Source organism: Dermacentor variabilis, chromosome 4 (genome assembly GCF_050947875.1).
Source record: "Dermacentor variabilis isolate Ectoservices chromosome 4, ASM5094787v1, whole genome shotgun sequence".
NCBI lineage: Eukaryota > Metazoa > Arthropoda > Arachnida > Ixodida > Ixodidae > Dermacentor > Dermacentor variabilis.
The window spans coordinates 19,181,829-19,195,847 of record NC_134571.1 but is presented as its reverse complement, the minus strand read 5'-3'; the positions used below and the strand labels follow the sequence as shown (position 1 = coordinate 19,195,847).

The 14,019-nt window shown below is 50.9% G+C and overlaps 1 protein-coding gene across 3 annotated transcripts in view; it reads right to left on the bottom strand.

Annotated features, from left to right (window-relative positions):
* Positions 1 to 14,019, bottom strand: part of LOC142578747 (proton channel OtopLc-like) — a 94,760-nt gene that overhangs the window by 44,001 nt on the left and 36,740 nt on the right. Inside the window, exon 1 of one of the 3 annotated variants that reach the window (XM_075688279.1) lies at positions 12,740 to 12,845. The exons of the other annotated variants lie outside the window; for them this stretch is intronic. Coding sequence (XP_075544394.1) covers positions 12,740 to 12,786 — 47 coding nt within the window. The 5' untranslated portion in view covers positions 12,787 to 12,845. Of the gene's footprint in view, positions 1 to 12,739; positions 12,846 to 14,019 lie in introns of those variants that run through there. 3 annotated transcript variants of the gene reach the window in all.

Here is a 14,019-nt window from a genome sequence, read left to right as displayed (position 1 = left end):
GTATATATCGCAGTTTATAGAATACCAGAGAGAGTCACGCGCGGCAGCGCTCTCGTGGCGACGACGTCAACAGCGCACGAACAAACCTAAAGTGAACTGTGTGACAAAGCAAAAAACTAAAGACCTTTTAGAGCGAGCGGTATGCCTACAGCGCGCCAGGGGTCGCCACAGGCCTGTCGCCATTGAACGCCCTCTGAACCGAGAGCAAGCAGGCATCAGCCGCCGCTGGGCGTGCGCGCAACGTTCCGCCGAGACTCGTTTAATACTATTTACTTCATATGTGGAAGAGCAGAGTAGTAGTAGTAGTAGTAGTAGTAGTAGTAGTAGTAGTAGTAGTAGTAGTAGTAGTAGTAGTAAAATTTATTCAGAAGTTTCTGCATGACAACTATAGACGAGCGGATCTAGGGCCACTGTCTAATGTACATAAACACTTTCACTTCTCTTATCATCACCATCCACCCCAGTATTTTCACTCCCTCTGCATGCCCATGCAGTGAAGAGTAGCACAGTACAGCGCACTAGCTCAGGTCGACCTCTCTGTCTTTCCTATTAACAAAATCTATATATTTTATTTAGAAAGAAAAAATGTGTGCGATGAACTGGGCAGAGAAAACGTGTCCTGTCGTGAGCTGCAAGAACTGCGACATGGACTTGTGAAACACAGACTGCGTGCGAGTTTTATCCACCTCAGCTGCACATGGAGTGCCCGCATTTATGACCGCTTGTTATGCACACCTCTCCGCAAGGTGTGCGCAACAAGCTCTACCGCCAGCGCTGGATAGTCAATTGCCCGCAATGACGTTCAGGCTCACACCACCTGCAGCAAAAACACATCGCTGCAGCCACCGCTGGAACAAAATATCACGCGATGTTGAAATTCGATAACCATGCAAGTCAACGCTACGTCCTCCACACGCAAGCGCTTTCCAGCGAAGTCGAAGGCAGAATAATAGGCAGGAGCCGCGAGTTTTCTCTTACACAGCAGCAGAGCGATCGCTAGTACATGCACCATTTTTTTTTTCGCCACACTTACGCGAACATATTGTTACGGTGAAGGGAAGGAAGAAGTTGGATTGGACTAGAGGAAGACGAAGTTTGGCAGGTGCCTGAACGCCATTAAGCTCAGTTGTAAATATACATTATTTTACACTCGTGGGCCTGCTTTCTTCCTGCAACGCCCGGCGGAGGAGCTCCGTCCCGGTGCAAGTTATAGAGCCTCACTTAATGGGGGGAAATAGGGCTTCAGCCTGGCGACGTGAACAATATTTTAATCTACGCTGTAAGTAATGAGACCACCATTCCGAAATTATGTAATCAGCGCTGGCGACAAGAACTGTGCGGTCGGAACCAACCAGCGTGGTCGAAGCAGGTCGCGAACAGGCTTTTTCTGCGCGCGCACACGCCTGTCCCCGCACGAAATTGTTTGCACATACAGTTAACGACAACAGGCGCATGGCCGTAGCAGCCTTACAAATCCACTGCTGTAAAGGCTACAATTTAAAAGGCATAAAAACAAGCACCAGGCTGCTACATTCGTCGCCTTTAACCGGCAGGCTTGCAATGCACGATAACACTGCAGCGCAGACAAAATGGATACATGAACGGTATACTTACACTGCCTCTGCAATTTTGGACCGCAAGCGGCTTGCATACGTAGAGACCCCTACGTAGTGTTCTGCGCATGCTCAGTACCGTGGTTACTTGTTTTTGCGTAAACAAGCCGCTTGCGTCTCCTAATCTAAAGCTATATAATATACCTATGCTGCGTAGCGTATACGCACTCACTGCTCACCGTGGTGGCCGAAATAGCGGCTACATGGCTGAGCACGTGCCTGCGGCCACGTGGCTATTGTAAACAAGTGAACAAGCGCCTATCAGAAGGCTCTGAATGGGGGACGCTGTCATGTTAGAAAACATGGCGGCGCCCATTGCTATGGTGCTGTAAAGTGTCTACACACACATTTATTTTCCTGCAGCGCCTAAAATACCTGCTCTGAGTTAAATGTCGTTGGGAACTTCTTACTTAGTTACCAAATGGAACAGGCGTAACTATAACAGCACGTCCATGTTCTACTTAGCTAGTAGTGCAACGACACTGACGGCAATAATAACTTCCGTATATTTGATTCCTTTGCTTCCCTTTTACGAGAACGAGGAAGCAACACAGACGTTTTAGAGGCGTTGTGGTCGAAGCAATTGCCACGAGTTGGCGCTAGCAGCGCTGCACCGCCGTCCACGTCTCCGGTGTTCCGGTATTCTGTAAACTGCAATACGCATATTATAAAGTAAGGCTCTCTGTGGACGCGCAAGTCACGCAGAGGCAACACCGGTTCCAGTAGCCATGTTCCGTCTTTATTTACTCTGATCCAGCGCTCTAAAATAATATATATGAATGTATGGCGGTGTGTACGTTCTATTTCAATTCTTATTTCCTAGGGGAGAAATAAATGCTTGCAAATTGAAATTGAGGTGACGGAGCAAGGCTATGGCGCAGACTAAGTATGCTTCGCTAAAGCTAACTATTGACGCAACGTTACCTCAAAAGGCTCAGGCTGTTAAGCGCGATATGTCTATGGGCTCCTGCCGAGTTGTCGTATAATCCCGCATAGTCTCGGTCATCTCGCCTATGATACGGCGCGCACCGGTAATCACGCATTACTGAGCTCAGAGAACTTTACGCAGTGTATAGGATAATCTGTCCTGTCTATTCCATCTTTACGCCTCTATACGTTAAGCCGTGATGCAGTATTCAAAACTCGTATGTGGCGCCGACGATATGTCCCTGATTATCCGCGTCGGATTTACTTCCCTTGACGCTTATCCTAAAGACCGTGCACATTTTGTCTCTCATGCAGACCTTTATAGGGCTATTGCTTGCCGGTGGTTCTTGAAGGGTCAATATCGAGCGCTCCGTCGCTGATACTTCCGGGTGCTGTGCAGGCCGCACTTAAACGACGACTTCGTGCCCTCGTGATGCCACCCGCCACAACCCCCTTTCCCTCAAGACCTCTCTCTCTCTCTCCCGGGCCCTCGAGCGCACTGAACGGCCCGCCGCGCCGACCTTGGAAGGGATGTTCCTCCCATGGGCCATTAGCTTGGCGATCAAGGAGGCCGTCTCGTAATCACGAGCACTTTGCCAAGCCTCTGCAACCGCAAAGCCCTGGGAAAGGCGTGCAACGGCCCTCGCATAAACTAAGGTTCGGCCGCACGCACTGCCCGCTGCGATACAGCGCGTGTACAAGTCACCGCCGACACAGCGTCGAGTTGATTTCTCTTCGTTACGGCTACACAATAAGCCGTGGCATCAAATATACCGCTGTCGGAAGTGCATAACAAAGGACAAAGTGATCGTAAAGCGAGCATAATTAAGGATCAACTTCGAAGGACGCTCCGCGCTGGACCAGAGTTTGGTCGGAAGTTACGGCGATGAGCATTACTTAGACGTTAACCACCAGGCAGTCCTGTCATCAGTGCGCGCCCAGACTGTGAAATAGACTGTGACGCGAAAGCAAAGGAGCTCACTTCAACGCACAACTACTGCGCAGATCACTCTACCTGAACATGACCCTGAAAATATGAACTAATTGACGAAAGGGGGCCAGCGTCGAAGGCCAGATTGCTACGCGCTTGCTCCGTATACGGGGGCGAAGACCAGCGGAACGATCCGTCGGCATGGGCGAGATTTTGCGACCGATTCGACGATTGTGGTTCGCCGAGACACAAGAGTGCTTTAGTTGAGCGTCTTTACAGTACGCTCCGCTCCGAGCTGCCCCGCTAAGCCACAGAGGAACGGCGGGCAATTTTCGCGTTTTAGCCCTTTTTCCTTCATTCCTACTAGCACGTACTCATTCCTGTGCCAGGTGGATTCCTGGCCCAAACGCCACCTCGAGCCGCAAGAGGAGTCACTGCACAAGCCGTCTAACTTTGCTCATGTAGCCCGGACGTTTGTTGCGGCGACGCCTATCACACCAAAACAAAGCCAGAATTAACTTTATTTGGTTACAAGAGACCTAATAAGTTCGGGTACTTTATAGTGCTAATATAAAAAACTATAAAAAGGAAGGAAGAGTTCTTGCGGCTTTAGCGCTTGTTTATTAGCTGAACAGCACTGCAGCAGATTAACTACCATACTGCGTTCGCAAATGGGAGATGTGGTCGAACGTTCGGATAAATCGGCAATATCAAACATGAAGCTAATTAGGATAGAGCAGAACAAGTTTTCCTTCTGTAAGCCTGCACAACGTCGACTCCACACTTATACAATGACATCGGTCGTGCCGAAACAGCTCGCTTCTTTCCAATAAATTGCGAACAGCTCAAGTCGACAGTACACGAGTAGATCGCTCTCCCGAGATGCCTAACGGAGCAAACAGGGGGGACAGGGTGCCGAGTTCTGGCGCCAGCAAGGCGACGTTTCGGCCCATCGCTCCCGGACGAAGAAGAGTCCCTGGGAAAACACGAAGGGAGGGAACCGATGGCCCGTATCCCGTTACGGCCAACTCGATCGCCAGGAACATTCCATGGCTTCTCGACTCCCTGACCTCTCCTTTCCTCCACCTACCCTACATTCTCAGATGAGCTAACGAGACTTTTAGACGCGCCCTCACGAAGAGTGGCACGGAGAGAGGTCGCGACGCGAACCCCTGCCGAAACGCCCCGCATCGTCGAAACATCTGGACGACAGTTCGTGCGATAGCGAGCTACTGGCCAGCGAGGGCCCGCAGAGCTGGACACTACGACAGGAGTTCAGTGCAGCATTGCCCGAGGCAGTAGCCGAGGACCAGCCACTCCCGTGTCTTAAGCTGCGCACATCAAGCAGCAACGTTTCAGCCTGAGCGATGCTTGTAGATTACTCGTCAAGAAGTAGAAAAGCGCCTCCGTGAATACGGTGTCGCACCCCTCTTAGTGCGAGCAAATCTTATGAGAGTACGAAGCGACGAACGGTGCAAGAAGCCGTGCCTAATCTGAAGGGATGAGACATCCCAACCAGGGACGGTGCTGCACGAAAGCAACAACACACAGCGCATGCGGGCTCTCCCCGCCGGAAACGGTAGATTGGCGCCGTGTTCGCCCGGTCGGGGAGCTTCAAAGGCGATTGCTTTCGAGGAAGAGGGCTCGGCTCCACGTACGCCGGAGCGCAGCCGCCGGGACTCCCGTGCAGCGGCAACGCGCCATAACTCTCCGGGAGTTATATGGCGTCTCTGCTGCAGCTGACGCGCACCGGCTATTTGAGAGTATACGCACGAGGTGAGACGCGCGTTCTTCGCCATGAACGAACTCGGTCACGCGTGTCAAGGACGCCAGAGCCGCATTCGACGTCCCAGCAAGGAAATATTTGAAGCTGAACAAAGGTGCGGCCTCAGTCACTAGCGCCGACATTTCTGCAAGTCATCTCGTCTTCGTCAACGCTCCAGCAGTTATATACTACAGGAATATATATTTTGCGTGGGTTCCGCACTATCAGGAGTTGTTTCGCCTCGGAACGCGCATCAGTATTTTTGCCGCTGAGGACGAGGTCGCGGTTTCGATTCTTGGCTGCAGCAGTCGCACTCCGCACCTCGTGAGGTCCTGGTTAAGAAACCAGCGAAAGGTCAACCTGCATGCATCACGTTCTGTAATTCCGTTGACCATATAGCCTTCCCACCCGGATGTTGTGGTGATGGGTTCATATTATAGAGCAACATCACTTAATTGTGTCGGAGCCAGGTAGCCAAAACTGCGCATAAGAAAAAAGAAAAAAAAAAACTGCGGGCACGCGGAACAGATTCCAAGTCGAGCGTCTTCCACCAAACCGTGCCCACGGCGCCTGAAAAAGGCAAAATGGGAGCTCGCGCAGAGAGGGCCCGCGGGGCAGGGGCCAGGAAGATGGGGCCGCGGGGTTACGTACACATTCAAACACGCACGCGCGCGCGGCGGCTGTGAACGGTTGACTTCGCAAAAACAGAGGCCAGCACTGCAGTAAGCGCGCGCGCACCACCCGCGTCCAAATATATCCTCGAGTTCGCGCGGTCGCTCAGTACGAACGCCGTTTTACGCGTCGAAAAGCGACGGCTTGGGAAAATACACACATTCGACGAGACCGCGCTCGACACGATCGACACGGAAGCGGCAACGGCGCCACTGCGGCGTGAACGCCGAGGCTACTGCCCAGGGCATTGACCCTCATCACTGTGCACAAACACCCACGCGTTTTGAGTGAGCGGCGAACGAAATCATCGCGCGGGAAAGTTCGAATATGTGCAGGAGTGTACTGCACTTAATTAGCTGGTTGCATGCTATACACGCTGAAGTAAATCGAACGGCGCTAAAGGCGTCACTAGTGAAGACGAAGTCAGAGCTGCGTCTGTCGTCACATGCACCGTGACACGCTATACGTTTTGTCAATTCTGCGTTCACGAACTCGAATTACCAGCGAGTAAACAGGCGAACCAGAGAAGAAGCTCAGGAAGATGACATTAGTTGAGATTACGAGGAGAGTTAGGCAATGTCATGTAATGCGCAGAGGAGATAACCGGCTGGTCTGTTACAGAATGCGTGCCAATGGAAGACAAACGTAGTCAACGACGGCAGGAGATTTGATGGCGCGATGAGATTAGGAAGCTTGCAGGCACAGTAGGGTCGGCTGAAGCAAGGGTCACTGTGACTTTCTTCCAGCAGTAGGCATGCTGACAATGGCGATGATGCGCACCGCTTCACATCTAAAATGCAATAAAAATTAATCTGCAGTCGACAGGATTGCATTAAGCAATAAATAATAAAATAACAAAAAGAACACGGAGCATATGTGCTCGGGAATATTAGGAAACCTACATCTGTAAAGGTAAAGGAATGAGCAGAAACGATCATGCAAGAAGTGGACGGTACAACGGGGCGCGCTCAAAAATGCTCGATGCTGATGGCAAAACATTTCCGGATATTTCGCACTTTACACCGCACTCTTCAACATCCTCGTACCACGTTTTCGCGATCAGAATATATAAACCATAACTGACCAATTGCACGGAAAACCGAACAAACTATGAATCGATCTCTCTTTCTCGCTCTCTTACGAATAAAAATAAAGTGTTGCAATGGCTATACCACGCGCAACAAACTGCACCGCCAGTGCAAGAACACAAATTCCGTTAATTAACGGTAAATAAAGTACGACATCGTGAGATTGATGCGTAATTAAATAAGCTAATCTTGGCGACGATCAAAGCGTACACATAGTTGTTGAAAAGGCAGATGATAATCACTCGCAGATGCTTGCATTGCCAAACACAAGGTGAAATTCTCGAAGAGGAGTCGCTTCTGACCGCCTTAATCCAGCCCCGTCAATTGAAAGCCCGAGTGTCGAAGACGATCTCGTATCTCGGCAACGCTCAGGATGCCAGCTATGCAGATTACGGGCGCGATTGGCGGCGGCTTCCTTCGAGAGCTGCGCCTTCGCCACCGTATAGACGACGATACCGCGTGCGCGACATAGGTAAACAGTGCCGACAACTGCCGCGGTAATGCGACCGCTTGTCCGATAACAGGCGAGACGTGACAGACTTGGGCGCCCTTGCAGCAGTAGGCTCACACGGCGGCGGGGCCTTCTATCGGCCGCTTCTCTGTTTGCGTATACGGTTTGCTCACTTTCTGACCTGGTTGTAGCGCATAGACGTGGTGGTGGTGAAACAAGACGTAAAACCGCGAACAAAGTACCGGCAAGTGCGCAGCATATTACGCAGTGTAGCCGTAAGGTTGGGTGTCTCAAGGCTGCGCTACGCAGGATCGAAGCAGCAGAACTGCCCGCATACACATTGAGGCGAAAGGGAGGGGATCTTGCTTCAGGAAAAGCACTGCGGTCGGTCTGAGGCCATATGCTACACGTACACACGGACGAGAATAATATGTTTTATATGCGGGATGTGTGCGTATGTACGTGCGTATGTATGTATGTATGTATGTATGTATGTATGTATGTATGTATGTATGTATGTATGTATGTATGTATGTATGTATGTATGTATGTATGTATGTATGTATGTATGTATGTATGTATGTATGTATGTATGTGTTTTAATCTTCAACAGAAACTTTAAAAATCACCCGTGGCATGTAGCACGATTCTATATACTTCTTGAGCATGATTGCTCTCAGAGGCGGACATTATTCGAATGAGAAATCAAAATGAATATTTGAAAGAGCGTAGGTTAGGGCGTGTTGGTATTCCATAACTGAGGTTTTAGTTTTAGCGCTGTGTCCGCGTCTTGCCTCTGCCTCTCGTCCCTTTTCGTGCGCTAAAAACCTCAGTTATGAATATTTCAATAAGTAACAAAGTTTCGCTAATTAACTATTAAACGATTACCTTACGGCATATGGTAATTTATGAATTGCAGTAGGCAGCTTAGAAATTCATATTGTTACGAACAGCCTGCACAGGTGCCGACCTGCAAAGTTTTCCCAGCCAGTCGCAGCCGCGGGGCTGGCGTTCTTCGGGGAAGCGACCGTCGTCCCCAGCCGATCGGTGCCGGGATGTCTGCTGCGGCGACAACCTGCTTTGTGAAGACCAGAATGAGCCGCGTCAACAGGGGGACGGCGCCGAGATATGTGGAGTCGCCGCCGCCTTCATGGTCTGTTTGGAGCAGGGGAGCTCCTGGAAGATATTTGGCGGTGCCGTCTCACGTAGCTTAGAAGTCGTAAGTGAATGGACAGACTCGGCGGCCATTGTCTGCGGCGTCGACTCTGGGATAAAGAGCCACCTGCTCGGGTCAAGTACCCTGTCTGCGAGAACCCTCTCACTTTGGTGTGGTCAGTGCAGCCTGTGCGGAAGTGAGTGCGTAAACCCTCACCCTCAAAGGCGGGTCGGCTACGATGACTTTGGACACTCCGTTTGGTCGAACGGCCGTTTTCCCTCACCTAGGGATCTAAGAAGGACAGAGTGGCTATAAGCAGCCGCTGTCGGCTCTTCAGTGTGCATCCCTCTTTCAGTTATGTTTGACTGATGGACTGTATCGTTCTCATGTAGATACTGCAAATAAATCCCATAGTCCTCGTTCTCGATGAGAACAAGTCTCTCCCTTCAACAACGTCCTCAGCGTGGATAAGTTGGACGACGGCATGGGCCAGCTACCATCTGTTTCATGCCCGACCCCAACCATTACAATATACACTTAGTACGAATTCTGATAATGATACCATAGCGCAATTCTACTCTTTGAGCTATTACTCGAAGAGGCAGATACTATTTACACTAGAAACAAAACTAACATAAACTAAATAAAATATCCCTAAGCAACTTTCTAACTAATTATTCTAGCGCACATAATGCAATATATGAGTTTCGCCAGTGATTTTGCAAGGCACATCCAATTGGAATGAATTTTGAAACTAGCACGACGTGACGCCAATTGACGTCATATGTGCACTAACCTACACCGTAGAGGGTGTATCCGGTGTTTCAGTATTCCGTAATCTCCAATACATTATACTGACGGCGGCTGTTATGCCGTATAATGCACAACCTTTGGGTGGCATTCCCACCAAAGCGACCAGCGCGACCAAAATGGTCGCAAGGGTCGCTTTGGTCGAAAAGCGGCCGTTTCGGGTCGGCCTCTCCCGATTTCGCAGCTTCGCGAGTGCAGCCGCAAGCCTGGTTATAAGCTAGACAGAGGCACAGGAGCAGGACCTCGGAATACGGCTATTTGACCTGGCCGTGCGAGCAGATGCGAACGGCACCCATCGCAAGACATTTTCGGTGTGGTGCGATCGACGTGCAACGGGTCGCGCTTGCCGTCGATCCACCTGTCGCCGCGAGTCGCTGCTCGATCACCAACATGGCGGTGGCTCGCGCGAGCTCTGTCAATCACCGGCGTGAGAAGATGTGAAATCTATACACAGGCCGTGCGAAGCGGATCGCTAGACACGCAAGAAGACATCGAGCCTATCACTGACGCTTTCTGCGCATGCATCGTAAATCAAGTGCGCTGGCTATAGACGACACGCGCAGAAGACAAACATTCAGCTCTGAGCTGACTTAGGTGGTTTTGACGCACAACGAACATGTAAAGAAAGACTATCGCGCATAACCGCTGTATACAAGAAAAGCGAGAAGATGGCTGTGTCGACACTGCGCGCTCTTCTTCGCTGCTCGTCGCTTCGAACGAAAACTTGTGCCAAGTAGCCCTTCAAAACTTGGCTATGTGTATTGATCTTGCCTTCTGAGAAAACTTACGCCATTAAAGTCTGTCCAAGTTTTTATTTTGCTTGCACGGAACGTGACGCGTAAGTTCTGCTGAATCTTCGTGACGTTACGCTGCGCAGCAGAAGCGGCCGTCTTTGGTAATCATTACACATCGGAGCACAAGCGGGTCATTCTAGTGGCAGCCCGCAGTAGAACCGGGAGGAACCGCGCCAGTGTGGGTTAAACTGGGAAGCCTCGAGTGCCGCCCCAGTGCGCTGGGGCGATAGGCGCCCCACTTATCGGTGCCGTCTCAGCCGACAACGCTCAGTGTGGGGCCAGCAAAAACAGGATTCCCACCAGACGATCGACATTGTTCGAGGTATACACGTGAACGAAAGAAGGCTTGAGAGGGTAGTGTAACCTACGCAGCAGGACGCACACGAGGACTATAGGACTGAGTGCGCCACTGCAGGCGTCTTAAGTACGCCGCAAGATTTTCAGCGACTATACACCTCCTATTGCAATTCTAGGATACCATGATTCAAACTATGTAAGGATGAGAAACTCTAGACGTCACGATGTTCAGCACAGTGTTGCCCCCGTCGCGGTGGCCGATTACACAAAATTTTGTATTATTTTGTCTGGATTCTCGCTACGCAGCAACAAGCTGATGATTATGATGATGATAGCTAATGGCGTACCTTATAATCGATATGGCCGCAAATAGTCACCGATACCCTGCACGAGCTAATTAGGATTTAAAGTAACTATCTCAGCACGTCTGCTTTTTTTTTTTTCGTGTTTCTGTCTCCTTCAGCTACGGTCGCAAACTGAATGTTTTGTCTTCCGGTTAAACTCCCCGCTAACCCCCATTTCTCTTTCACTCATCCATGGCAAACTGCAAGGCTGATGATGACGGTGATGATGACATTCTAATGAAATTCCCTTTGAATTGGGGTGGCGCGACAAATAGTCGCCCGCGGCACACGCAAAACAAGCAAACGTATATGCGAGGAAAACAATACAGCAGCGACATGTCTGGGGAAGGACATTTGAGGCCTGATTCGCAAACGTTTTCGCTCGTCATCGCTTCTTGCCTGCCCGGTTGTCCGCTCGCCGTCATGAATGACCGCGGGGTCCGTACTCCCACAGGAATTGTTTGGCGAACTGCAGTTTTAAATACTTTGTAAGGATGATTTTCTTCGAATTCTATCCATTTCTTGTCATCCGTAGCGCCCAGTGACTTATCCCAGCGATAACGGCCGCGCACTGCGAGGCAATGACAAAGGCCGAACGCGCTCTAAAAAACAAAAAGAGAAAATTATCGCTGCAAGCTCTGGCCCTTGGACCGGAAAATAAAAGCCATAGACGTATGCCCCGCGGAAGCCGGACGACGGCAGCCACTGCGGGAGCAGAGCCCGACAGTGCGTAAAGCACCGTCTCGCACGCCCACTAAAAGCCCACCGATGCTGTCCTCGGAGATCCCGCTGGGCGACCACAGTAAAGATTACCACGAGTGTTCAGGCATTGCGTATATTTTACGGTCGGGCCGCGCACACAGTTTACGCGCGCAGGCAGCGCAAACGAGACGCGCGTGCGTACATCTCACGCCTTGTGGATAAGCGCCTATCGCGGGGACTCGAGCGAAGCGTGTTGCAAGCGTGGTTGCGAAACGACCGAGACAACGGGCGGTCGCAGAACGTGAACGAGGAAGCAGGCTTCGTTCACGCTGGCTCGGTGCTGGACCGAACGAGCGTGCTGGAACGTGCGTGAACCTGCGTGGGTGGCGTTTGCGCCGCGAAACTATACAACACAGCAATGCGGGCGTACGGGGCCAAATGTGCTTCTTAACAGAAAATGAATTATATTATCATCCCGAACAAGGTTCCTGGGCCACTGCTTAAAAGCAGTTCTTATGACTTCGTCAGTCTGATTATGTTATTGCTTACCAGGACAAGATACTCCCCCCGTCTCCCAACAAGGCGGCCGTTTACCATCATTCGTATACCTTTGTTGATGCTATAGTTCGGAAATCCTGCGCGTGCACTGACAATTTGAATTAGCGAAACGTCTACAACGTAAGTAATTTTCTTTCGTTCGCTAGGCTCACATGTACGCCTTTCGGCGGAACGAGTCGTCAACGCTCAGCTGTACATCGCCTGTATTGCGCTATGCCGTCAAGGATGCGCTGACCACGATCAGCGGAACGTGGCGGCCACGCCAGCTGCACCGACCAGTATATACGGGAAGACAGAGAAACGCGCTGGGATCACACACTGCGGCCAAGCGTGCATGGTGCGAGGAATACTTCTTGCGCGCACCCACGCGACACAATATTCAAGCAAACGGGGAGGCTGCCGAACTAACACAGCAGGTGCCTGTTACGTGTACGGAAACATGTGATACGAGATAATGCTTGCACAACTTTTACCGCTCATTTATAACGTGGCAACCTGGGCGCGTCCAGATTTCTTTGTAGATCACCGTCGTAAGCTCTGCATCAGGGAAGCAGGCCTATACCTTGAAGCCGCGTAGCGAGTGTATTGAGTAAGCGCTGCAGCTTGCAGGAACGCGTGTACTGTTCCTTACTTGACGTCCCCGAGCGAGCTGTCTTCGGCGTCCGTGTCGTCTTCCATTCTTGAAACGAGCAACGCAGTGACACGCAGCTCGCAGTGCGCGCGCCTCGCCTCTCTCCTTCCTGTCCACGCACGACTGATGGCCGGAAGGCGCGCGCGGCACGGAGGAGCGTACACTACACACGTCGCGGCATAGTTGCATTCAGTACACTATAAGCAAAGCTACAAGAAGCAACGGGTCTGCGCCGGTGCGCTGCGGCGCCCCGTAATATAGTACCGATCGCATTGTTCGGTGTAAACCCGAGGACGTAACATGCACAGTGAGCGGGACAGCACCACTGGATTTTTACAGCGAGGCTGTTCGCCTGTCGGTGGTCGGCATTTTTTCGTGTCTGTGTCCGTTAGCAAAAATGTGGCGAAAGTGCAGGGCCAGAAGCAGTGGCTCGCACCCCGGTAAGGCGGAGGCTTCAAGCGTTCGGCGAAGTGAAGCAAACAGCGCATGCATTCTTTGGAATCGCACATACAACATACAGAACAGCATGCGTTTCAATAAACGACAAGCACAAAACAAGCATCCGAACAACATAATTCATGATAAGGCGCTCCTGATAACAAATGCGAAGAACGTAGCGCTCCCCGCATACGTTTCCCGGTGAAGATTACCGTTGCGCAAGCTGCCGCGGCGACGGCAGCTTGCGACGTGGGGAGTGGCGTCCCTGGCCTTTTGGATATAAAAGAACCAGCCTGGCAACTGATTTCCATGTTGTGCAGCACCGCTATGGGCGGCGACGTGCTGTCAACGAAGGAGGAAGGAAATAATGGAGAAGGACGGCAGGGAGGTTAACCAGTTTAGCTTGACCGGTTTGCTACCCTACACATGGGAGCGGGATGGGGGGGATGAAAGATGGGGAGAAGAGATAGAGAGCACATAACACGTCACACACATCGTTAGTTACAGTCTGTCACTCCTGCGCGGTACGTGACATCACTGTCACAGCCGCTTGTCCAAGTCCGTCTCCTTCATAAACCGAAGTAGTCCCTTCAGATGACGAGCTGTCAAAATAACCATTACTAATATTACTGTAAATTACTATTGCTACCATTACTCTAAAGCGATGAAGCATTCGATACCGCCTCAGAAGTTGTAATGGTGGTTTTCAACAGCTTCGCTGGACGCCCACCTTCACGGGGCCGGGTGGCGAGTCAATATTTTTTCTTTATTTTTTCTGCAGTGCATAAACCGTTTGAACCAAATAACACTTATTTCCTTATATCTACCGTGAAGTAATGTGA